Raw genomic sequence first — 26,507 nt, 5'->3', positions numbered from 1 at the left:
AGCCTACACAAATGGCCTGGGGTCTCTTCGAACTGGTTCTGGAGGTCAGCTTCGGAAGGATCTGGGCTTGTGAGCTTCAAAGGGCTTGCTGTAGTTTAGCAAGTTCAGGCCTGCCATAAAAACATCATTAGCAAGAAGTCCACTTAAGGTTATGAACCTTATGTACAGCAAAAGACATCTGCTCTCACACACATAGATATCATGAAAAAGAAGTAGGTAGACTGTGTACCGCTACTTCCGCCTTCAGAAAAATGCTAGCAAATCCACACTAGAAAACCAGAATCATATTAACATGAGGGAAATCCTACATTAAATATCTAATCACTAAATTGATCAACGCTTCACAATGGAAGCTCGGATCGACCTAAACATTTGACAGTTTGCAGATAGTTATATCTACCAAAATATGTAAAAACATATATAAAGTTCCACATTTTGAATAGTCATCTTGCAGCAATCATTTAGGTATTAAATGTGCACATTGTCAAGGCATCATGAAGCAAGACACAGACAACAGATTAAAAGTTCAAAACAAAATGGTTTATTAAATAAAATGTCAAAATGTTAGAAGGCCTCACTTGCCCTATGCTAAGGTTGGATTTCCCTACTTGAACGAAACTAAGGAAAGTCTGAGTGAGAGTTCAGCTTAAAAGTTTGTGTGCAAACCCTACCCTTGCCCTCACAACTAAAGCTAAACAACGTGTCTGCATGTCAATAATCAAAGAAATGGTGTTCAACACAACGTCTGACCTTCTCCCAGCTCTTAGCCTCCTTTTCAGCTCCCCTTCCCTAAGTTCAAGAAAGTTCCACAAAAGTCCTAAGATTGCCTTTCTCGAGTTCAAGGCAATACAGTTCCGTACAATCCTGGTTCCCTTCCCCAAGTTCCAAGCAACACAGTTCAAAAGAAAAGGGTCTTGAGGCTCTGTCGGCAAGGCAACATTTTTAGTTCCTTAGGTCTCTGGTTCCCTTCCCCAAGACTTCAATGCAACAACTGTTATTTGTTTCTTTTAAAGTTCAACACAAATCCAGGCCAACTTTACCCCCCATCTTGTTTGCATCACCAGCTTTCTTGTAGTGCTCCTTCTTGGTATCGTTCACAATGTCTTTGACTTTCACACTTCATAGCTCCCTGGTATAGTCGCAGTCGTGAGACCACACGTTCCTCCCATCACAGGTCATGCAACCAGGAACCCTAGGCTCTTCAGCCCACACAGGTTTTTCTCTGTACCCATTCATAAAGTTTACCTTGTTGTGTTCTGGTTCACACCCCACGTTTCTGTTACTCTTTCACACATGTGCTCTTTTAGGTAGATTGCTTTCATTTGGGCATTTTCCCTTTTGTCTTTCATCCGTTATTAGCATTGCCCATATTCAATATGCATTCCTTTTTTTTTTCAAGTTTTCATTCATTTCACGTATGCGCAGCTTTCTTGAGGTGCTCTGGATTTGAGTGACCTCCCAGACACTCCCCGGTTCTCGGCGTCCTCTACGGCGGCTCTTGCTGCCTTCATTATGCTTCTCCGGTCGACAGGCTATCCTCTGCGAGCCCCGCTCCCACTCATAGTGTTCGCCTCTACTTCCCCGGAACAGACGCAGACGGCGTCCCTTCTTTCCTGCTTGCCCGCAGGATCAGCAACACACTTCCCAAAAACTGAGGCCTGTTGTAGCCTCTGGGAACCGGCCAGTTTCCTGGCTTCCTCTCACGCCCTACCATGTCTGCCTCCTCATGTCACATGTCCCCTGCTGGTCTCTCCCACACATGTCTTCCTGCTGTTCTCTGCTGTTTCATGGGTCTCCCTTTATACACCTGCAACCACTTGTCAGGTTGCAGGTGTGGACTCCTAATTAGACTTGCCTGACAATAGTTAAAGGGACATGTCTGTACCTCAGTCCTCTGCAGTCATGTTCCTCATCCCAGTATCCAAGTGGTGAAATTAAATTTGAGTGTTAATTAGTCTTAGTTGCTTCTTCTTCGTCCCAGTACTTTGAGGTCAAATGTGGGGAAATAAGGGTAGAGGTTTTACAGTAGCCTATAAAGGCCGGGGGAGGGGGAGGTTGGTCATCAATAGGGAAAGAGGCCTGCGGGTGAGCCAACAATTTACAAAAATGTAATAGAATAGAAAGGAGAGGTGCCATGTCTCGCCCCCATTACCTTTTTTATAACATCTTTTTATTGTTTTACAACATGATAAACAACAACTTAACTGTTCCCCTCCCTTCATCCCTCCTCCCACCTCCCCCCCAGAGTCTATCACCAGAGCCCCGGAAATCCCTCGTGCCCCTCTCTACTGCCTCCGGGGCGCGTTCAGTGGGGGTCCAAAAGTTTTAGTCTTTGCAGGCACCATTGCTCTCTGAAGTCTCCCTTAAGAAAGGTGAGGGTCTCTCCCCATTCCGCCGCAAAGTTCTCCAGATTGTTGACTGCGTAAGTGGCCCACTCCATGGCCACCAACTCCCACATCTTCCTCAGCCAGTCCTGTTCTGTTGGGATCATGGGGCTCTTCCATCACTGAGCAATAAGGGCCATCGCTGCCAGCGTGAACATGACTTTTGCTTTGACCCCCCCCCCCCCCTCCCCTCCCAGACCCTCCAGCTGTCGCCTTCCCCTCAAAATCATTTTAGGGTCTTGGCATTCAACTTCACCAAACGCAAGGACTTGTGCCCGTTTGATTTCGTTCCAGAAAGGTTTGATTTTGGGGCTTTCCTACCAGATATGTGCTGCTGTCCCCTCCCCCAGCATCCCTTCCAGCAGTCCTTGGACGTTGCAGGATATATAGCTTTCAAGTGGCCTGGAGTGTAGTGCCACCCATATATATACTTGTACCAGGCCTCCTGGAGCTGGACTACCCTTGCCACTTTCGATATCTTTGTCCACAGCTTCTCCCAGTCTTCTCTCTCTATACTGCCCCCCACTAGTTGCTCCCACTGACTCATGTAGGCCCAGTTCATCTTCGGGCCTGCGTTCTCTAGGGGTTTGTAAAAATCACAGATTAGCCCCTTGGTCCCCTGATGTGTTAACAGAAATTCTTCGAAACACGTTGTGGTGCGGGTGGCTGCCTACCTTATCTCCTAGGCCATCACCAAGTGCCTAATCTGAAAGTATCTGAGCCTCTCCCCTTCACCCAGATCAAAATCATGCTTGCACTCCTGGAATGTTTTGACATTTGCCCACGGAACATGTCCCGAATTGTCCTGCAGCCCCCTCCCTCTCAGTTTGTAAACTCCCCCTTTTCCATCCCCAGGGTAAAGTCCCTATTGTTGAAGATCGAAGTAAATGGCGATAGGTATGTAGTGATCCACAATTTCCTCACAGCCCCACCCTAAATGTCTGCCAGGCCCTTTGGAATGGTGCTTAGGTAAAGATGTGGTGGCCTAAGGTGCTGCGGGAGCCAGAGGACCTCCCCCAGGTGGTGCTGGGCCACTGCCCTATTCATTTGTACCAACTGATTTTCACTTGTCCCTGAGCACCACTCCCTGATTACCTTCAACTGCGCTGCTTCGTAGTCCCTATGGAAGTCTGGTAAAGCCAATTCCCTCCCCCCCCCCCCAACCCTCCCTCTTTGGGGCAGACAGTAGTCGTCCAGCCAGGCGTGGACTTTTACCCTCCCAAATGAACTCCTTTGCTGCTGCCCTTAGTTTCCTAAAGAAGCCCAGGGGAACCAGCAGGGGGATGGCCTGAAACAGGTAAAGTAACCAGGCTGGACCATCATTTTGAGCACTGCTCCTCTCCCAAGCCAGGATATCCTTAGGGTGCTCCACCTTCGCAGGTCTTTTCTAATTGCTTTTATCATAGGGACGTAATTCACTGCGTACCATCCTGCTAAGGAGGGGGTAATTGTCATCCCCCAGGTACCTTATCCCTCCAGGGCTCCACTTAAAAGGCGAATCCGCCTTAAGTTCCGTGACCTCCCTGTCTCCTAGCGAGAAGTTCAGGAGCTCCGATTTCTGCAGGTTGAGTCGCAGATCCGAAACCTCCCCGAAATTAGTAAGGAGCTCCATACTCGCCCTGATCGACTCCCCCCAATTGGTGAGGGTGAGGAGCATGTCAGCAAATGCCGCTACCTTATGCTGTCTCCCCCAAATGGAATATCCTGAATACCCTCAGTGCCCCGTATCGCCTGGAGAAAAGGCTCCAGTTATATTGCATGTAGCCGAGGGGAAATCAGGCACTCCTGCTTGGTTCCCCGCCCTAGATTAATTGGGTTTGATGTTGCCCCATTGACCAGGATACGCGAGGAGGTTTTTTTATAGTAAGCCCGGACCATTCTGATACAGTCTGCGCCTAGGCCCAACCTCTCCATGACTTTGAACAAAAACAACCACTCCACCCGGGCAACTGCCTTTTCCGCATCCAAGGCTAAGAGAACCGCCAGAGTGGCCGTCTTCTGCATTTTCTCAACTAGGTTGGCCACCTGCCTGATATTGTCTGCCGTCTGCCTCCCCATCACGAACCCTGTCTGGTCCTGGTGGATCAGTGAAGGGAGGTGCCCCTCGAGCCGCTTCATCAGTATTTTAGTATATAACTTTGCATCCGTATTAATAACTGCCGCTGTAGGAAGTGCAGTCTTCCGGGTCCTTCACGGCCTTATGGATGACTGTGATCTTGGCTTCCTCCACTGTCGGTGAGGTGGAGCCGGTAACTTTAAATTTATTGAACAGCTGAGTAAGGCGAGGGGGTCAGTATCAGGGAGTATGTCTTGTAGAATGATGCGGGGTAACCATCTGGGCTCGGGGCCTTATTGCGGGGTAAAGACGCCCTTACCTCATCTTCCGTAATTTCCCGTCCCAATTCCTCTCTGGTCGCCCCAGGCAAGCAGGAAAGGGACAAACTGTCGAGGAAGTCACTTTGTGACTAGGACAGTAGGTCCTGCGAAGAGTATAGTGTCTGATAGTATCTAGCTAATTGCTCTTTTATGGGTAAGCCTATTCCCTCCCTCATCCTTGATGGCCGTGATCACATTTTGCTCCCCAACTCCCCTCAGGAGGTGTGCCAGGAGTGGTCCGCCTCATTGGCTTTTGCATAGTATTTCTGCCTGACCATGAGCATTGCACTTTCCGCCTTTTTTGTTCTAAGGATCCCCAGTTGGCCCTCTGCTAGTCTATTCCCTGAAGGCTTTCCTAGTGGGAACCTGTCTTATTCTCAGTCGCACAGCCTCCACCTTCCTTTCCAATTGAGTCTCCAGCAGCCTCATTTGTTGAATTCTTTCAGCTTTCAGGGCTATGAGTTCTCCTGTTAGTGTTGCCTTAAAGGCGTCCCACCTCGTGCTTAGACTCGTATCTGTGTCGTCGTTCTGGTTGAAGAAGGCCCTAATTTTATCCCCCATGTCCTCCAGGATAACCTGGTCCCTCATTAGTTCCTCTGGGAACTTCTATTTCCATACCCCTGTTCTGCTCCCCCCTAGTCCCTTCTTCATCTGCACTATTTTGTGATCGGCTATGTCCAGAGGCCCTACCTCGACCAGCACCACCCTACCCACCAGGCTCGCTGAGACCCAGCTATAATCAACTCTTTATTGGGTCCCATGGACCCCTGAGAGGAACGTGTAACCCTCCTCTGTGCCCAGTAGAGCTCTCCACGCATCCCTCAGACCCTCCCCCTCCACACGTTCTCTGAGTTGGAGGAGGCCACGGCGCCTCCCACTCCACTCTGGTGTGAAGTCCGATCCAAACGCTTGTCCCAATCCAAATTGAAGTCCCCCATCATTATAACCTGTCCCCTTGCAAAGCTCTCCAAGGCTCCCAGGGTCTCGCGCAGAAAGTGGTCCTGGCCCGTGTTAGGTGCCTAAACTGAGGCTATGGTATAGGGTGTGCCCATATATTCCCCCCCCTCACCATGATGTACCTGCCATTTGTATCTCTAAGGGTGTCCTGCGTTCTAAAGTCCATGCTTATTCTGAAAGCAAGGGCCACTCCCCCCGTTTTCGTGGGGGCCGCTGCAAAGCGTATCTCCGAAAAGCCTCTCAGGCGTAAGTGCCCCTGATCCCTCCTCAGCAGATCAGGTGGATCTCTTGCAAGACCAGGACATCCAGGGCCTGCGCCGTTGTGAACCATATGCGTTACCCACCTGAACCCAGATTAGGTTTCAAGCTGCCCGCTGCATCCTGCCCCCAGAGCCCATTCTCGGGTCTCCCTTCAGGGTACGGCCTCCCACCCACCTCTTGCTGTCGCGCCCCTTTCCCCTGCCCCAGCTCCTGTTGTGGTACAATGATCGCCACCCCCTGTTTGGGTCCTCCTACCCTTCCTGCCCTGGCACTCTGGTCCCCCCCCATACCTCCTTACCCCAACTTGGAGTGTGGCTGCCCCCCCCTCCTCACACCCACCTCTCCCCCTCGTTCCCCCTGCTTCGGATGCGCTTGCCCTTGTTCGTTCCAACATGTTTTCTACCCCCCCCCCCTCCCCGGCCCTATGTATTGCCCATGTGCCCACCACCCCCCATCAAAATCACTTATTGGGCCATGTTCACCTGAGTCATCCGGTGCCGCTCCTGTCTTCTACTTCTTCCCCCGATCCCCTCCTCCCTCAGGGGTGCCTCTCAGGGTGGCTCTTCTCCTGCTTCTTTCTCCTAATGTCGACCACTCCCAAGGTTTGGACCTTGCCCTTTGCCCCGCGGTGGTTGGGGCTTCGCTGCCTTGACCTTCCCTTTCGCCCCCAAAAGGTCCAATGTATTATGTTTGCTGCTTCCTGGAGCGTGGTTGTTCGCCTTTGAGCCCCCTCCCACTCGAACAGGAGACCAAAGAGGAAAGTCCACTTATATTTTATCCCTTTCTTGGTCAGCTCCTTCAGAACAGGGCCCATGTTCCTACTTTTTATTAGCGTGCCGTTTGCAAGGTCCTGAAATAGGCAAATCGTTTGACCGGTTCCCGCTGCCTGGCCGCCCGCAGCACCGCCTCCTTCTGCAAACACGGCCAAGATGTGGCAAGGCCTAGCGTTGGGGCCCCTAGATGATAGGCCCACTCTTTGAATTCTGTCCAGCTCTATTGACTCAGGGGCCCCTTCGCCCAAGAGGTCTGCAAAGATGCATTGGGTTTCCCCCTTCAGATCCCGGTCTGACACTCAAGGTCCTCTATTTGCGCTTCCATGTTCCTGCTATCAATGTCCAACCGGTCAATGGCCTCACTGTTTGCCATATTGCCCCTTGTCTCATCTCTCCTAGGGCCATGTTGAGATCAGTTTGCATTAGCTGGAATTGGTCTTGGAATATTTTAGCTAAGGTGTCTCTCAGGATCAACATTTCTCCTCGGAAATCCCGTCTGATCATCTGTGTCAAGTCGTCCTCCGCAGGGTGGTCCCTCCACTCCTTTTGGTGCCCATTGCTGCCTTTATTTGGCTCCTTGGCCTCCATGGCAGGCCAGAGTGTATCGAGGGTTCCCTGGGGGTCTTCTGCATGCTGCCCTGCCTTTGCCGTTTTGCCCCAGGCGGTCATCCATGTTCGTCGCTATTCTCAGCACTACTGTGCCCTCCCACACCGCCTATCCAGGGCCAGGGGTGTGACCTCGTGGCCCGGAGTGACGTCAGTCCTTCCCTGGTCCCGTTGGACCTCTCTTTGTGAGGGGTAGTCCTCTGGCGTCCTGCAGTGAAGGCTCTGTGTGGGCCGCTTCTTCCCCATTGTGTTGTAACGTTCACCTGGTATCCACAGGGACGTCACTCAGCCTGTTCTGAGCTCTTACGACCTTGAACCCTTCCCTGGAGGCTATTCGACTGGAGACTGGGCCTGAAACACAGGATTGGTAGAGTTTAACTCCCTATTGTCTCTGTGTGCTTGAACCCCTTGTCCCCCGGGCTCCAACCCTTCCCTTTGATCCACAGCTCGCCTTGTTTTCTTGAATAGTGTGCTCTCCGTCCTGCCTTCAGCGCAGGGGCGCACTGATTGATGCGGACTCGTTGCTGCCTAGTTGCTTCACTGGCAAGAGTCCCACAGGTAAGTATAATGAGTCTTTTGAACAGTTCTCTAACTTCGTTCCTTTCCTTCCTTAGATGATGGCTGGCGTCCGGGGATGGCGGCGTGCTGCTGAGATGAGTAGCGCTGAAGGTGAGTGAGAGCGCGATGCACCCCTTTCTTGGTTGCATTGAACTGCATTCTTTTTCTGTGTCTTAAGTGCAGTGACGTTTTCAGCATGGATGCCAGTTTTGAAGAACAAATGCGGTGGGTACGCGCGGTATGCAGCGCCGCTACATGTTTCTACGTTAACCTGGAATGTCTTTTCCCTCTTGCAGTTGGATGAGAAGTTCCAGAGACAGAGTTCCCCCAGAGCGGCTGGGATTCAGGTAAGCGTTTCAAGCTCGTACAGTATTTAAAAATAAGCGAAAATTTGCAGAATGCTTACTAATGCCTTTTTTCTGTTCTTTTCCCTTTTCCTTAGGAAGCAGCGTGCCGGGATAGGAATGACACCGCCGAAGAGGCCCACAGAACAGAAGGAGCGATGACTGATGGGTAGAAGCGCCGCAAGTTAAGGCTGTTCCTAACGGTGTTCTTGTTCTTGCAGGAGCTGAGCGCAGAAGAAAGATGCAGGCCTACTGGAGACCGATCCGAAGACGGTGAGTGTCGCGCTGCAGGTGCAGAAAACGCAAAGCATGTTTCTCAGCCTGGGTGTGGCTTAAATAGTCTCTGGGTATCCCAGGTGCCTCTGGGCTGAACCACACCCAAAAGACTAGACCGCACATGCAGTTCTGGGAACTGAAATATGTGGGGGCATCCATCTTGTCCCCATCAATGCACTACAAGTCCAATCCCCAATGTTATCCTATGGGAGTGAGTGAGTGAGTCTGGTGCCACAAGCGCCAAGTCTGACTCCAAGTGGGTCTTTGGAGGGATGGAGAGGCCCTTGAGGGCCATGTAGGTGATTGTGGCCTGGCTCCAGCCTGACATCTTGGAGGGCTGGGGACATGAGGGGCAGGAATCATGACAGCGTCCTCGAACCTGTTCCCCTCGGGGGTCCGGAAGACCTTTAGCCCGAGGGTTTGCACCTGTTAGAAGTAACAATGGGTGCTGTTGAGTTTCAGGGTGCCTGCTCCCCGGGTCGGTGGGCTCTGACTGCCTTGTTGCCCCCCCACATCCCTTGCTTGGTGTCTCCACAGGGTGCCCTCTGTGAGTTGCCAACTGTGTGGGGGGTCTCCTCGGGGTGTCCTCCTTGGCTGGTTGCCTGCTCCTGTCCGTTGGGCGCTCCTTATGTCACCAACCTACCAGGTGCTCAGCCCAACCCTGGGGTTTCTTCAGGGTAGAGCTCACTGCTTGCTGTTCAGGAGCACCAGTCCCTGGTTCTGCTAGCCCTACTGATGGTGGCCTGTTTCGATGCTGGCCTTGCACGCGGTTCCTGCGTCTGGTTCCTGTGTCGTAGCGCCAATTACCGCATATCCGTACTCTCCCCACCTGGCATTATATCGACTTTTGGGCTAGGTGTGCCAATGGGGGTCAAGCAACCTATTGGGTCAGTCCCCTGATGAAGCCCCGCACTCCACCAGCAGGAGCACCCTGCATCCAAATATGTGTGGGCTTCTACTGGTGTCCCCAGCCACTCCAGGCCAGGGGGGGTGTCCTGCGTGGTCCCACTTACTCCTCTGCTGGTGCCCGCTGCAAAGTCGGGCCTGCTCTCCTGTCGCCTTCACTGTGTGCTCTGAGCCCCCTCTCTCCCGGGACTTAGTTGTAGCTCCTCCACACTTTGCTGCAGCCCCTCACCTCGCTGCCCACCAGGCCCAACGTACTGCCCCCAGTTGCCGACTCCTCACCTCTCCTGCTGGGGGCCTGAGACGCTGCGGTGGTCCACCGGGGGCACTCTTTGCTCTCCCTGTGCCCACAGCTGCTGCCCTGGCGCCACCACTCCTCCACGCAGCCGTGTGCCTGATCTTTGGGAGTCCTCAGCTTCTTTGGGGAGCTTCCTGCAAGACCCCACTGCCTCCAACCGGAGCGGGGTCGTCCTGTGGCAGGTTACAGTTCCCTCCTCCGGTGTGCGCTGTGGCGGTCCGGGCGCACGCCTGTCTCCTGCAACTCGTGTCCCGCCTCCCTCCCCCCGGACGGGACACACCAGTCCAGCTTCTCCGCTCCGGACCCGCAGCACAGCCTTCAATTGCGGGCTTCTCGCCTCAGTAACCCCAGAGGCTTGGGGCACCGCATCGGCTTGCCCGGGGGGCACCTCCTCCGTCTGTCAGCGCTGCTCCGGGAAGCTCTGACGGTTGCCCAGCAGTGTCCCCGTAGTCTTCTCTCTCTCTCCCCTGGCTCAATCCGACCCACTGCTTGCCTTCAATGCAGGTGTGTCTGGTCCTTGAAGAGCCTCCCTGCACTTGGTCGCCTATACTGCCGAGGAGCTCTCCCCCTCCGCTGATGGGCTCTTGGCCAGCTGGCCCCTCTGAGTCCCGCTTGGCGCCTCTTCTACCTCGGCCATCTCCTCTGTTGCACCACCCCAAACGATTGGATCCACACTCTTGCAGCTTCGCACCCCCAATGCAATGTACCCGTGGTGCTCCGTTCTCTAGCCGATCGCCTGCATGTAATGGTGGTCCTCTTCACTCCGGTGCAGAACACTGGGCTAGACTGCCCGGCTGGGTCCGGCTTGGTGCCTTTTTCCTCTCTGTCACCCCCTCCGTTGGCGCACTCCCTGGGGGGGGGGGGTTGTTATTTATGTCAAGCCGAAGGCTAAAGAGCCCAGGAGCAGGCCTTGGCACGTCTACTCGGTGCCGGCGGCCATCTTGGAAAGTCCCCACCTTACCTTTAACCCTTTTTCTCTGCACCCTCTTTCTGATGCTTCTGGACTGGTGATACCTCTTCTCATTTTCTTGGTCAGGTGGACGTGGGTAACAATATCCCATAACTGCCACTGGAATGGAGGGTTCTTCATAAAATGGAAAAGTGGAGTACTGCGTCTCACCCAAGGACCCTCCACCTAGGTAATCCTCCTTCACTTCTCCACCTCTAGGGTCAGGATCCAAAAGCGATGGCCTTACCCTGGCTACCTGAGAAGAGGATCCAAGGCGAGTAACATCAATCTACAGAATCTGAAAATATAAGTTTTATTTATCTCTTGTTCACATTTAGAGCTAGGACTGAAAAATGAAAATGGCTTTTCTTCAGTAGATTGTGAAAACCACACCTTTGTCACAAGGCAGAGGTGTAGTCGGAAAGATTTATAATTGCATGCACACACGACATGGGGAGATGATTCTGGAATATCGGGGGGATGAACAGAGGATTGACTCCAGGCCGATGATAGACCAGTCCATAAGGAGGAGGACAAGTATGTTTTGATTTCGGGTTCCAGATAAGCCCCTGAATAGAGGGTTTCCTAAAAGAGTGATTACAGACTGACTTTGTCCCCGGATGGCTCTCAAAAAAACAAAGCGACATTCAAGCTATCCCAAACTGTCCTTGTAGATCAGCCAGGGTCACTCTTGAAGGATTAAGGGAAGTGAACTGTAGGGAATGCAATTCGGGAACAGATACGATGGCTCTACATGCCCTGCGTCGTCCTAGTTACATGGTGCACAAAGTGAAATACTTTTTTAAAGCCCTATGTACTTTGTATTGGAAAATTACATTTTAAAACAAAGTACGTTTTGGTGCCACTATAATGTTTCCTTTGTAAAATGAATTACTATTTGAAATATATTTAGTGGCATCTTCCGGTGTCCTAGACCATAGTGTGTGATACGTAACATACTGTTGTCTGAGGGATATTGTGCATTAATGCAGCTGGGTGAGACCATAGTCATATCGTAGGTGTTTGTGCAACAAAATGCATGCTGAGGGGGATAATCATATTTAATAATAATGGTGTGCAATGCAAGCCCCTGCCATCCTTTGTCTTTGAATGCAGATTCATATGTAATGTGGAAGGGATTTCTTTTTAACCTTGTATATGTTCCTTGAGAGTAACATATATGTTCAGTCTGAAAACACATGCAGGCTAAACACTTTACACTGATACATTGACTGTGCAGGCATACAGAAAACGTCAGGCGCTTCAGCGCCGGCGCTTCAGAGCCCAGCCGTTCTTCGCCGGTCCTCATCGACATCGCCATACGAGACCACAGGCTGCTACCACTGGGCCCAGGCCACTGCTTACTTGGAGGTAAGGATGTTGTGCTAGAATACCATTACTGCTGGACCTTCAAAAACAACAGCAATTTGCGACAGTCCAACAGTATGTAAAGTTACGGCGAAAAAAAGGGAACCAGACGCAGGCTGTTTCAATTTCAGACAACCATACTGGAGAACAGAACCCAGTCTACGCTTCTTGCGCGGATACTGGTGCAAAATGGAAAACCAAGAGAGTTAGAAAACCCATCATCACCGTTAGAGAGCACAAACAAGATAACAAACACAAAAAGGAGTTAAAAATCTGCTTATTAAACACCTGTTCAATGAATAAACATGCCCCCAAAGCATCCATGATCTTATTATTGATGACAAAATTGACATGTTATGCTTATCTGAAACTTGGCTGCAAGAGCCAAGTGGACCCACAATAGAAAAAGCAGTGCCGGAAGACTATGCTATTTTCTATAAAAACAGGGACCAAGGACAAGTGGGGGGGGGGCGTTGCAGTTATAGCCAAACTCCATTGATATGTTGCCCTCCACCACAGTATGCCAGGGCTGTGAAGTTCTGCATTTAAAACATACACTGTCAAGCAACAGTTGTATCAATGTAATAGTGGTCTATAGACCACCATCGTTGATATTGGATTTCAATGAATCTGAATGGATTTGAAATCATTCAACAGCTTAACATCTTAAAAGGTCCTAGTACTGCTACATTACTAGGAGATTGTAATAGGTGGCGAGGTAATCCCAAGGACAGGAAGCTATTCTCTTGGAAAAAGGACTGAACACCATCGTATTTAAGGTGATTAACTCGGTGTCTACCACACCACAAGCCAATCAGTTAGACTGGGTGGTTACTCGCAATCTCGAGACTAAAATGGGTCCGACCACACCGTGCATATGGTCTGACCACTCTAAAATCAATTTCACTTGAACAATGCCTGAATCACAGTCCAAGAGAAATAACGAACAAAACCAGTCTGAGTAGACATTTCAAGAATATTACCCCAGTCCACAGTGCATAAAGGAAATCCTTTTGGATACTACTGATGAAGATACATGCCAACATATAGTAAACTCACAAATGCAGAAGCTAATTGATCTGCTAGCACCCATCAGACAGAGAGCAGTTCTAGCCAACAGTGGCCACCAAAAATGGTTTAACACCGAGTTAAGGCAGCTAAAGAGAGGAAAAAGGAAAATGGAAAGCAGTTGGTTAAAAAATCCCACAAAATGTAACCAAGACAAATGGAAGGACATAGACAGAAGCTATAAAAAAAGCATTGTATAAATAAAGACTTCTACAACAACCAAATCTCAGCAGCGGCCAACTCCACAAGAAAGTTGTTTGACATTCTTAAATCGGTAGATAAAGCTAAACACCTGCCCCACGCCCACTCCACTCCCCAATCCTCACAGTAGGACTGTATAAAGGTGTATGAAGCCTTTGCCAGAAAAATAGAAAAATCAAGAGATGCTATAAGAACATCCCAGGCCAATACCCAAAATCAAATGGACCAGATCAGGCCCATCCTTCCACGAAACTACCAGGAACATTTTAAGTTCAACCACATCACGGTGGAGGCAATGAAAGGAGTTCTAACATCTATGAGACCAACATTGTGTGCAGAAAACCTCATACCATTCAAAAAGATCCTTGATAATAAGATGTTGTTTGCACCCCTGTGTACTAGAATTGCGAATGTGTCTTTTAGAGACGGGAATGTACCTGAAACTATTAAGATCGTAACCATCACACCATTGGTAAAAAAAAAAAAAAAAGCATCCTCTATCAGAAAGATCCCAGTAACCTTTGGCCAATAATTGTAATAATATGTGGAAGCCAATGATATCTTACACAGACAACAATTTGTCTTCAGGGTAGCACACAGCACTGAGACAGCATTGCTGGATCTACAGACTCAGATGTTGTATCATAGGCAGAAGTAAAACTGTCCTACTGGTACCGTTAGATCTAAGTGCGACTTTGACATCCTCGACCATCAACAGCTTCAATGGGCCCTGGAAAATGTAGGCAGCTGTTGCCGTGAATCAGCCAGATGCGTCGTCTTATTCTTATCAGAGAAAATCCAAAATCCACTGGGGTGAGGCCTTCTCGAATGAAACGCCCATGCTGTGCGCCGTCCCCATGGTGCAAGTCTATCACCGCTGTTACTCAATCTTTAGTTGAGGTGTCTATACATAGTGCTCAATAAGATCAGAGCTTATTTCACAAACTATGCACATGACACCCAGCTGGTGATAGAATTTAGTGGGTGTTATGTCGGAGATTGTACCAAAGTAACATCTCGTCATAACATAATTGAAGCTTGGATGGAGAAAGGCTGGATGTGCCTTAACGGGAACAAAACGGAGCTGTTGATTTTAGGTTCTCTGCAAGCCCATGCAAATCTCAGTGAAGAGTAGAAGACCATTAACATCAAAGGCTCCCTGATTACCGTGGTTTAGAAGGTGAAGGCGCTGGGCTTATACCTGGAAGCCTCAATGGGTGCAGAGGCTCAGGTCACTTGCCTCTCAAAAAATTGACAGTATGAACTTTGACTGCTTAAGATTGTTAGGCCATTCTTGAGTGAGGATAACAGTGCTACCATAGCCAGAGCCACAATTCCATCTAGGCTCGACAATGGCATCGCAGTTACGATTGGCGCAAGCAAGGGCTGCATAGCCAGGTGCCTAATTTTGCAAAACAGCGCTGTGAGAATCATAAAGAAAAAATCCAGAAGAGATCACATAACTGAAGACAGGAAAGATCTGCATTGATTGACAGTGGAAGACAAAATTCAGTTCAAAACCTTAACGTTGGTACACAGATGCGCATCCAGAAAGGCACCGGCGTATCAGAAGGAAAAGATCTCCTCTTATGTACCAGGAAGGTATCAGAGATCAGAGGTCCATGGTCTGATTAACTACCCAAATTTAAAAAGTCCAGTGGGCTGGGTCGTGCTTTCCCGGTGAAAGCAGCCCAGAGGTGGAACAGTCTACCAGCACAGCTCAGGCTCGAGGAATTACTGCACGTTCAGAAAGGCATTGAAAACTAACCTCTTAAGGTAAAGCTCTCCATGAGAATCCATCCTTGGGTTGGAACCTGTACTGTTATTAGTGTTAGTCTGCGTCTACATGTGTGTGCCAGATGCCCGCAGGATTTCGGCGCAATATAAATTTATAAATAATAATAAATAAATACATAGATTGCAGGCACATGCCAATAGATTGAAAACAGTGCACAAAGTAAATTAAAGCTGCATGCCTGGCTGTATTCAGTCGCTCTCTCACTTACTCGCACCCAGATACAAGGTACCAGCCATGATTAGTGAAAGTTGCACATGCATGTTTAGAGAAAGCTGCAAAATCAACTCAAGAGACTAAGGGTAGGTAAGGTTGTTTGGAATCATACCCTAAAACGGACCAAAAAGGATCTCAACAAGACTGTACTGTTTCCTAGGAACATATGACACCGAACAACTCAATTTAGGGCCGAAGGATTTCAGTCGTCGTACCAATGATACAACTTTCAATCCTAGTGGGAATCAGTCATCTATAGATACCCACCTTCTCACGGCACTCAATTAAACCTTACAGTCCAATATAACATTTTATTCAATCCACATTTTAAAATCACATACAAAAACATACTAATTACATTAATAAAAAAGTGATCAAAGTGATATGTGCAATACAGTATCCAATACAAAATGCAATATTTCCAATGAAAATTTCATAAAGAGAGCAGGTTTTCTATTTTGCTCACCATCATGCTATTAACTGCTAGTCAATACTCATTCAATTGAAGATGTACTCAGCTAGCATACAGCATTAAACTTAACGAATACCTGTACCCAGGTCCTAATGGACAATAATATCTCATTCGTACACACTGCTAACCACAACAGTGGTCAAAACTCAACATGTTTTGTTCTTTTAATGTTCAGAAATAACTCAAAGAACTCCTTCAGGGGAAACAAGTGTATAAACATTAAGATAGTGCTCAACAATAATTAAATCAATTCTGAATGTCCAACTTTGAAAGTTCTGGCAATTACTTATTTGTTTCTATCGTGAACTCAGTACTAAACAGTAGCCATAATTAGTGCTGTTTTTAATTATTGAATGTCCCTCTAAGAAAATGTATAACTTAAAGAGGACTTACTGCTAACGTTTTCACTAGTATAGCAAAGTGGCGGGTCAAGGGGCCTTACAAATGAGCAGAGATCTGTAATCATGAATATAGAAAACATTGAGGAGATTGTGAGAAAATTCATCCCTCAAATTACTTTGAATAATAAGGGTTGGTTACAAACAATCTCTGCAGGTTGTACCCCTTCCATCTTTCTAAAATGTTAAACCATCTATTGAGTACAACACCGAAGGCTAATTCTGAAGGCTGTTAGCTCCAACCTCTAAGGGAGCAGTAAGTCACATGCACGGCCATGCCGATCAACTCTGTCATTAACCCTATTTGTATGTCGGCCAAGAGCGCATAACTGTATCGGTTGTCGGCTACGCTAGTATTGTTGGTCAACAACGACCAGGGATAAGGTGATACTGTTTGTGCAAATCACATCCACGTCTCGTGTACCCTTCTCCACTTGTTAGTTGTCATCTGGTATCAGCGTGCTTTTCGTCATCAAAACCTGATCACGGCTGTCAACTAAAAAAAGAACGATTGTAATACAACGCTGGAATACATTCTGTGGTCCAATATTCCAAAATACACACAAGCTCAATCCTTGGTCAAACAACCCAGTCATTTACCTTGTTTAGACAAAGCCGTATCGTGTAGGATCCTATGTTCCAAAGATTCAAATCTCTGAACTCTCATCGAGAGCATACAGAGGCTATTCAAAAGAAGTAGTTGGAGGAAACTGGATGCGCGACCTACACAACGGGAAGTTTGTCTTTTACTTCGTACTATATGGTTCTTGGCTCATAACTTGTCGGCCATCTTAAGGAGGTATAACTGTTATGCAGCCTACAGTCCACTCAACCGTTATTGAGAGTGAATGTTGGTATGGTTGTCCCATACCGTGTTTGTCCTTCAATTTGACAACGTTATAACCTCTCTGATTCAGTAATGGATTACCATTTGCCAATTTATGAAGGTGTTAAAGTGTGATCAGCTAATATAAATTATGTCAATCCACCATTTCATTAAGACCGCACACTACAGTATTGCATAAAAAAAGAGATGTTTTTCTTTCTCCTGCAGTCTTTTATCCTTGGGTAACATTCCAAATGGTGAAACTTGTAACAGGACAGTCTCATCATAAGGTGTCACAGGAATGGCCCATAGCGTTTAAATCACCCACTAGAGGTACGATAAGGACCCAATTTTTAATGCAACTTTTACCTTTCCTCTGTCTTTCCTATATACAGTTTGTCACAAGGGCATCAAATAGCATAAACCACCATGCGTGAATTACAGTTGGTAAATTGCCTTTGTGCCCAGGGTCTTTCAAGTCCTAAATCTACTTCTTTTGTTCTTTTAGTGAAGGTACAATTACTACACATCCCACAAGGAGTATGGCTGCACCCACGTATTTTGAGAACACAGTATGTATGTGGGTTCAAAATATAATCATCAGATATAAGATGGCCATTGTCTACAGATAAATGGCTTACATGTAGTCTATATGTTCAGTACACCTACACAGTACACTTACACAGGGGATTTGGTTGATTGTAAATGTATTTTAAATCTTCATTATTGAAATAACTTTCTCTGATACCATAATAGTCTTGGTCTAAAGGTCTCCTTTGCCTGCCTGACGCCAGCAGCTGCTCTCATTCTACATCCAGGCACCCCATGCATTTTCCCTATTATTGCCACTAAATGTGCCATTGCGGTAGAAACGGATCAAAATACTTGTTTTCTCACGTATACCTAGCCACTTGGCTAGGAAGCACCACTGCACATCCTTGTGGCATTTTGTGCTCACTATTTCGTTTTGCCAAATTGGGCCCTGCTGCTGTTGGCCTCCTCGTGGCCTCTTAAAGATGTCCACCTTTCTACCTACAATTCTGCACCTCCTGGTGCACCGAGCCTGCCGCCTGATGGGCTGTTATCCATCCTTCTGGCCAATCGGTGGAGCCGACAGGCGGAAGCCGGGCCTTTCTAAGGCCCACAACTAAGGTTCCTGCCTAAGTTTGACCAGGCATTGAGGGCTCGAAGGGGCCCCCCCATCTTCTCCTACGGAGCACTTCACGCTCTTCCACCTCTCAACCTCATGGAACAGTTACCCAGCATGCAACCAGCTACCCCACAGACTTGTGCTTCTGGAGCTTTGTTCTCCCACCAAGAATACCTGTGTGTCATGTCCTGGACATTGTTATGCCTTTTTACTAACTCACACAACTATTGAACATAGGTGTGCCTATGCCATTCTGCCTTACTATATCCCTACTCCTTAATGTGTTTCTGTGCTTTTTGCTAAATTTGAATCCTGGTGTGTTTTTAACAATTCTACACCCCTATTTCTGGTACTGAATTGTTTAGATTGCATCTGTGTTCTTGCTTTTTTGGCCACTAGGCTGCCTGGTGAGTTGGTGTTTGTGCTGTGCAGTCTCTCCTCAATCTCCCATCATTATCTCTCCGCCACCCCTATGGCACTCACCATCTCCCCTATCTATTCACACTGCTTTACTATCTCCAATCCTCCCTCTTTCACGAAGTCTGGACCTGACCACTTCCAGACAGATTGTCACTTTCATTCTCTTTTCTGTCTCCTCTCCAGATCTCTGGACTCCTCATCTTATCTCTACTCTCTCTCCTCTTACATCTTCACCCATTAATGATGGCACTAGATGGGAAATACTTTTGGCAGGCCTCATCATCCAGGTGTATCAGTAATGCCCATCGCAATGGCACTATCACGGCTCAGGGTCCTCAACCCAACTTCCTCCTCTTCGACCGGCACTTGCGGTACCTCATCAACTTCCTTCCTACAGCTGCTACTCCTTCTTCCTCTATCTCTGTCCCCCGTCCTCAGACTGGTGTACCATGCCCCTGTACACCTCATCGGAAAACCTATAAAGACTGTGACCTTAATGTTCGCTCTACTATCAAACACTCTGCGGACATCTGCCTCCTCCTTGAAGACCTTGACCTCGATATCGTCGCTCTTACTGAGGCGTGGTTCAATGCCAGTTCAGTCACTACTTTTGACTCCCTTCTCCCTGATGAATACAAGATCATTTTCAAGCCTTGCCCTAACTGTGCTGGCGGTGGGGTTGCCCTGATCTTCCCTGAGTGGGTCCCTTCTTCCCACATCCCACCCAGCCATACTCCTCCTTTGAAGCCTTGGTTTGCGCGCTTGTCAGCTCTCCCACTTCCTCTCTGACCATTGCCAGTATCTACAGGCCACCTGGTTCTATCACCCTGTTCCTCTCGGAATGGGCTGATTTCTCCTCCTCTCTCCTCACATCTACCTCTAAACTCCTCTAGGGTGACTTCAACAACCACCTTGACTGTTCAATCACGACGTCCGCTCTCTTATGACCTTTGCACCTCGCTTCTCCCCTCTTGTCCTACCCACTCTGCTGGATGCACTCTCAATGCCTTGATCCACTTTTGATATCTGACCCACTCACCACCCCACTCTCCTGATCAGTTCACTCCATCCTCTCCTCTCAGCTGAGTCCTCTCTGCCATCTAACCGCACCTCCCACAGCTCTGCCAACCTAATTCATGGACATCTCTCTGGTGAAACGAGTATGAGCTGCTGCCTTCGCATCCACCTTCAGCCCCTTCTCACCCTCCACTTCAGACTCTACCTCTGACTCGACTCTCAGCAACCCCCATCTTGTTGTCATTAACATTCTCGACACAATCATGAGGATTTGCCTGAAACATGCCACCAAGCGTAACACCTGGTACGATTCTGAACTTGCAGCCCTGAAAGGCAAGTGCAGAGCTGTGGAACGGAAGTGGCAGACCTCAGTGTCAACCTCCGACAAACTGGCCTGTCGGCTTCTCCAAAGGCAATACTGACTCTCCATTCATTCCAAGAAAAGGGCCCACATCCAGACTCGCGTCTCTGGTGCATCCAACATCACGACTGAACTCTTGAAAATCTGCAAGGAACTAGCCAACCCTGCGGCATTGTCCACCTAGCCTCTTCCCTCTCAGGCCCTCTGAAATGCATTGGTGACACACTTCACTGCAAAAACCCAGAATACCCTGAGCACTCTTCCTTTTCATCCAGCCCCCCCTTCCCTCCATCCCCTTCCCATCTATGGCCTCCCATCCTCCCTCTGCCTTTCTTTCCTCCTCCTGTCACATCCAATGAGGTCACTAGAGTTGTTCGCTCTATGAAGGTCTACTTCAAATCGGTCTCCCGCTGTTCTTCCAGAACTATTAAGGACAATATCGGCTGTCTTGCCCCAGCACTTGCTGTTTTCTGCAATCACTCTCTTGCTACTGAGTCTTTCCCCTCTTCCCTCAAGCCCTCTTGTGCACCCCCTCCTGAAAAAGCCTTTCGCCGACTACAGTCAAAACAAAAATATATGACACAGATAACTTTGTAATTAATATATTCCAAAAACATTTGAATGGCCAACCACTTAAACTGCTCAACATGGGCTTATCCTTCGTGCATACATTTAACACCACATTATTCACTTAAAAAATCGATTTCAACAAATTATTTTGGAAAATGCATCTTCAGATGTTTTTTGAACCACAACCACCAATTGAAAATTAATCTGTCATTTGATTATTTGGAAAGTAGTCCTAAGAGTCAATTTAATGCCACCTTTAACAACATGGCTTTGAACATGTTTGAGAGCCAAGTGATTAAGCAGATGCAGAAAGTCAATTACTAAAAGAAATTGCCAATGAACATCAAGAGTAATCAACTCACATTGATTGAGAATCTATCTAAGGATTAGAGTTTGATTATCAAGCCGGCTGATAAGAGAGGCGCTATTATGCTTATGGATCATGTATTCTACTATGCCTCAACCTACTTGCAGATGAGAATGTCTATATGGAGTTAGCAGGCATCCTATCATGGAGATTAGAGAATTGATTAAAACAACACTTGAAAGTGCTGAGAGTAATGGATGGATATCCTCCAAAACAAAAGTTTCTTACCAATCCCATTTCCCATAACACCAATCTTGTATGCCCTATCTAAAATTCATAAACCTCCAACCGTGCCCCCTTTCAGACCAATAGTTGCAGGCACAGAGAGTGTCTTTGATTCTCTTGCTATCTATATTGACAAATTGTTACAACCATGTGTACAATCTACGGATACATATTTATGCGATACTACTGATTTTCTGAATCACTTGGCGAGTTTAGACACAATCCCAACTTCTTATACACCCTTTGCATTAGATGTTGGGAGTTTGTATACATCGATACCCCATCAGTTGTTATCCAGTATACCCCTGCCTCTAATACCCCTGGTTCAGAGATTTCTGTATTTCTCTGAAAATATTGTACATTACTACAATGGTGCTCAGCAACCCATTGGTTAACTTGTGTCAACCCATTTCTATTTCTAGGGTTTTTCTTTCATCAGACTTCGTGCCTTAAATAACCTTGTACCCCTATCATTGTGAAATGCCATTTTGTGCACTTTTTATGTATTTTAATCTATGCTACTTTTGTGAAGTGTTTCTTGTAAAATTACACTTGCCTAATCAATACAAATAATAAATGCCAGACTAAATACAAGGGACATACTGCTTCATCTGGTGGAGCAACTTTTCAATCAGCTGTGACCCCTTTTTCAGGGAGCTGAGGCAGAGCGCCACTGCTGGATGTAAGCAGTTGACTCTTTTGGTGTGGCTCTGTACTCCTGTTGCAGATCTTAAAAGTGCTGTGGCTCAAGCCATATAATGCTGGAGTACATGTCGTAGTCTCTTCATGCGGGGTGGTTCCTTAACAATCGTATATAAAGCTGAATGTGTGTGTGTTTGTCCGGCTATACAAATCCACACTGTTGAACCCACTGCTACCAAATTTTGCATGGATTCCTCATTTGTCTGGGGCAAGATTGTAGTCTGTTTGGATGCAAAGAATTCACTCCGTAGACACCTTCATTTACTGATGCTCACCCTGATTCACTACAGTAGGTACTAGAAGGAGGCAACATTTTGAAAATGTCTGAAGCAAAGCGTTCAATGTGTTGGTTATGCCTTTGAAATGTATCACTACTGTGTGCAGTTCGAAAGTTTTTAAAGCATTTTTAATGGGAATTAAAAATCAAATTCATTTTGTTTTATCACACCACTATGGTGTAATGGCAAGGTTTCTGTTTACTTTAGATAATTCACGAGAAGAGAGCACAATCAATCTTGCTTGGACATTTTCTCAAATATGCTGAAGCCATTGAGTGACTAAAACATGCCGCACAAAAAACGAAACGCTCTATCTGATGCGAAGCGAAAATCAATATCAAGAGCTTCTGAAACACAACAAACAGCAGCACGACTTGCCGACCACAGGACAAGACAACTTTCTCTAGAGCACATGAGACACCAGAGCAAACTGAAGCAAGACTTGCTGACAAGAGCAACATCCTCCAGGACACGAGACACCATTCAATTAGGACACAGGCAACGCCAGGTACCACAGCTAGTATATTGTAAATCTGTACAAGATGGTGCAACCTGTTTCGACTGGACCTGTGCAGCCTGCACTCCATTCTCCTTTTGCACTGTTCCCCTTAATAGGCACATATTATTCTTTCTGGCTGCAAAATTAAGAGAAAATCTTCTAAATCCAGCAGCACAGAAAGTGGGGGCAGGCTTGCAGGTGGCCAGCTTTATTGCGGGCACACTAAGCCCTTCACATGGAGCTGATTCCTGCACTTCCTGAACATCAATCTCATTGTGAAGATCAGCAAGATTCACTAATCAGTAGATTGGATTACCGTAACTCACCCAGGCAGATGGTCACTCCAATTCTCATGGTGTTGGGAATCACATTCTCCATACTCTGGCCACTTTGGTTACATGGTAGGACCCTCACACGCAAAAACTTTTCTGTTAATAACTCAAGCTTCTTACATCTTTTTGCATGACCGGGCACATTTCCTCTTGTAGAACATGTTTGCCTTCATTTAGTGATGAGTGCTATTAAATGGAACTGGGTCTTGGCAAATACTCCCTTCATAACTGAACTAGCAGTAAAGGTTCACTTGGCAAGCTCTTTCACAATGTGTAGCACTGCAAGGTCCATTGACACGTCATCAGAGGTGTTATCATGCAAATACTTTGCATTGGTCTGAGGTACTACTATGCCATGCAGAGGATCACCTTGAGGGTGTTGATTCACACTGCCCAGGGCAGGCATTGCAATAGCAAAGAACAAAGTACCATTGGCAGTCCTGATGGCCCGGAATCTAAGTCTCTGCACTGTCTAGTGTGAAAGATTGGGGGTGAGGAGAGCAGGGACTTTAGCAGAACAATTTCAATAAAGCTGCTGCTGTTGGTGGCGGGTGTTCGAAAAGGGAAAGTTCATCTCGGCGCCATTGAAATCTCCAAGTAGTAAAGTTAGAGTACCGTTACACATACAAATGATTTTACTCGTGGAGCCAATGCTCACACAAAGACTTAGGTGATTTGACAAGAATTACAGTAAGTACCATGCCCTTTAACCTGTTGGACTAGGAGCATGCCCGTTGCAAGGGCAGGACTGCAGTTGTATCTGTTAAGAAATTACAGTATGTGTGTGTTTAGTGCATGCTACGATGACTCAGGCATTTGTGACATTTTCTCGATTCCTAATGTGGAAATGAAAACTATTCCCAGATTGTCCAGAAAAACCTGGACTAAAGGAGCATCTGCCAAATGACATGGGGCATGATGACATGTACAGCAGTCTGACATGAGTGGCTGAGGTTTGCTGCACTTATGACACACAGACCACCTCTGCCAAAAGGAGGGGCTTTTTGGTCTGCTGCTATCCTACTGCACTGCATCAAGGCACATGTTTGTCATATGTAGGCTGTAACTGGCTCAAGAACATGCTGAACCCCTGCCTGAACCTCTCCTCTACAAAAACCTAGCACCTCGCTGAAGTGGCCACCTTTAAATCGTATACCTTCACTGGTAGTAAGACTTTGAACAAGCCTCTAGCCGATTAACATCATTCCCACTGTATGTTAAATCTACAATACAGAACCTATAGACCTCAATCAACATTTCTAATATTGGCTGACGTGTGATGCACTGTTTGCCACAGTACAAGGCTAAATTCCAGGGAATTTACTTTTTCCCATTGGGCAGTCTCAGCTAAATGGCACACACTTATGATGGTTGTAGGGATTATTGGGGACGCTGTGCCCAAAATGAATTCTTAATGATACTGGTAATTGTGCACTGTACACAGCACGCCTGTGCTCTTTACAGTTTCTTATGAAAACAAGAAAGAAAATATTACAAATAAGAAAAAAAGACTACACCGAGAGGCTACTATATAAAGTGAGAGAATACCAGTGGTGGAGAAAATCAAAACTTACTGCCAAGTCAATTGACTGTTTAACCGAATTAATGATGGGTTCACTATTATCAAACCATGTTTCGCATTCAGTTACTGGTACACCAGACGAGGCCTTAACCTCGGGGTTCACCAACACCACATGTAATGAGTGCCTGAATGCCCATGTACTTTAAAGGGTGTCTCCATTACACTCCTTTCAGTGCTTCCTTGTGTTTGTTGTAGAACATGGTCATGCTGGCGCTTTGACACATGTTGAATGTCAATGAGCATCCTGACGGTAAAGTGTTGGTGAGCTGGCCAAATGAGAGCAATATATACAAATGTCGTTTGCAAGTGCAGTAAAAGGGCTGGCAGTGTGGGCTGAGAGCATTAACAACAAAGGTGCGTGGGTCATGGTTGTATATGCACTCCGTTAAACTTTCTGAAAAAAAATGCTGCTGTCAGAAGTTTGAAAGAAAGAGCACTAAAGACTAGAATAACCATAGTCATTATGTTAAGTTCCTTTATTTTTTTACCTATGTAGATATTAAATGTGTCCATTCCGAAAAGTGGATATGACATAATTAATATTTTTGTCTATTACAGCACCTTTGGAAACATGCACAGGCCTATCCACTTTACCACCTGCTTCTCGAGATTGATTCATATATATTCGAATGTGTGAACCAGTCTGCTGTACATGAGGAATTGGAGGATGAAACAAGGAGACTCTGCGATGTTCGCCCCTTTCTTGCTGTCCTAAAATTGATCACCCGGAGCTGTGATCCAGTGGAAAAGCTCGATTCGAAGATTGGTGTTCTAATAGGAAAAGGTAATTTGATGTACTTTTGTAATATTAAAATGGTACACTGGATCATACTGCTGATTTCTGAGTAAATCTCAAGAGGAATATCTGGACTCTATTTCCTTTTAAGAATATTTGAATTGGCAACCTTACAGGGGAATTTCGGTCAATAGCATTTTTTTACGGAAGGAGATCTGTATTTATTAACAATACTACTAAACATTTTATTCCTAGACTTCTTTTCCTTAGTGATCATGTATGGTTTCACTATAAAAATTGCCCTCTGCTGGGATGCAGCAGACTAGTTTGTCCCATCTTTCCATTGTCCATAAACGGATACCTAAAATAAACCTACCTCCTGTCCCCTTTCCTCCATTCTCACTAGAGACCGGACCAGAGCACTTTGGACAGCAGAATTTAGAAAACAGCGGTGTGCAGCTGTGGAAGACCACTCACAAGTCCTCTGCCCCCAAACACCCACTAGTGTGGCACACAAACTATTCTCAGCCGAACGCTTTTGGCTTTCAGTATTTCTTTCTTTATGATTTGTTCAAGACCACCACTTCTCCCCTTTCCTAAGGTTGCATGATGCATGTATTTTTCAAACATGAGCCCTCAACACCTCTGCTTGCATTGCCTAGCCCCGGCTCATGAATGACCACTCTGTGCTCTCCTTTACTCTGCCTTTTCACTTACCCTTTCCCAGGTCGTCTCGCTGGTAATCTTTCACTGATTAATTCCACAGTTGTTCAGGGCCCTTGTACAAGATAAGGTGTGGTTCTCATTATGGCTGGCTCCCCACAAGAATGTGTAAATATTAAGGACTCTATAGTCCTTTTCAGCCTTACACAACTCTTTGGCGAGCCTAATGAATTGACATTTTCCAGTTTTTTTCTCAGGGCTGCACTGCAGTTTTCCTTGTCTGAGACTGATCAGACAGTTACATAGGTTAGTACATAGTCCTTTTGAAAAGACGGAAACCTGTTTGGTTGCGCCCAAAGCTCTTTTCTTTGTTTTGATAAATGAAGAGAGGAACTCTGATTAGCTCGATGTAACCGTAATTTTTTTTGTTTGTTGGTTTCAGAGCTATATATGCTTTCTTGTTTCCAACACTGTTTAGGCCCCCCGACACGTGTTTCACTGTCTTTAAAGTATATCAGACAGTTCTTCAGGAGGGAAAACTTTTAGGTCATCAACATGTTTTTTTGTGTCATGATT

At 46.9% G+C, this 26,507-nt stretch overlaps 1 protein-coding gene across 6 annotated transcripts in view; it reads left to right on the top strand.

The window, feature by feature from the left end:
- Positions 1 to 26,507, top strand: part of PIK3CB (phosphatidylinositol-4,5-bisphosphate 3-kinase catalytic subunit beta) — a 2,502,085-nt gene that overhangs the window by 510,107 nt on the left and 1,965,471 nt on the right. For 4 of the 6 annotated variants that reach the window (XM_069617988.1, XM_069617990.1, XM_069617991.1 and 1 more), the window contains one exon: positions 25,091 to 25,316. In XM_069617988.1, coding sequence (XP_069474089.1) covers positions 25,091 to 25,316 — 226 coding nt within the window. Of the gene's footprint in view, positions 1 to 22,393; positions 22,628 to 25,090; positions 25,317 to 26,507 lie in introns of those variants that run through there. The other 2 variants (XM_069617987.1, XM_069617992.1) reach the window with 2 other exon arrangements.

Source organism: Ambystoma mexicanum, chromosome 10 (genome assembly GCF_040938575.1).
Source record: "Ambystoma mexicanum isolate Mex_15411 chromosome 10, UKY_AmexF1_1, whole genome shotgun sequence".
Lineage (NCBI taxonomy): Eukaryota > Metazoa > Chordata > Amphibia > Caudata > Ambystomatidae > Ambystoma > Ambystoma mexicanum.
This window is presented reverse-complemented; position numbering and strand designations above follow the sequence as displayed.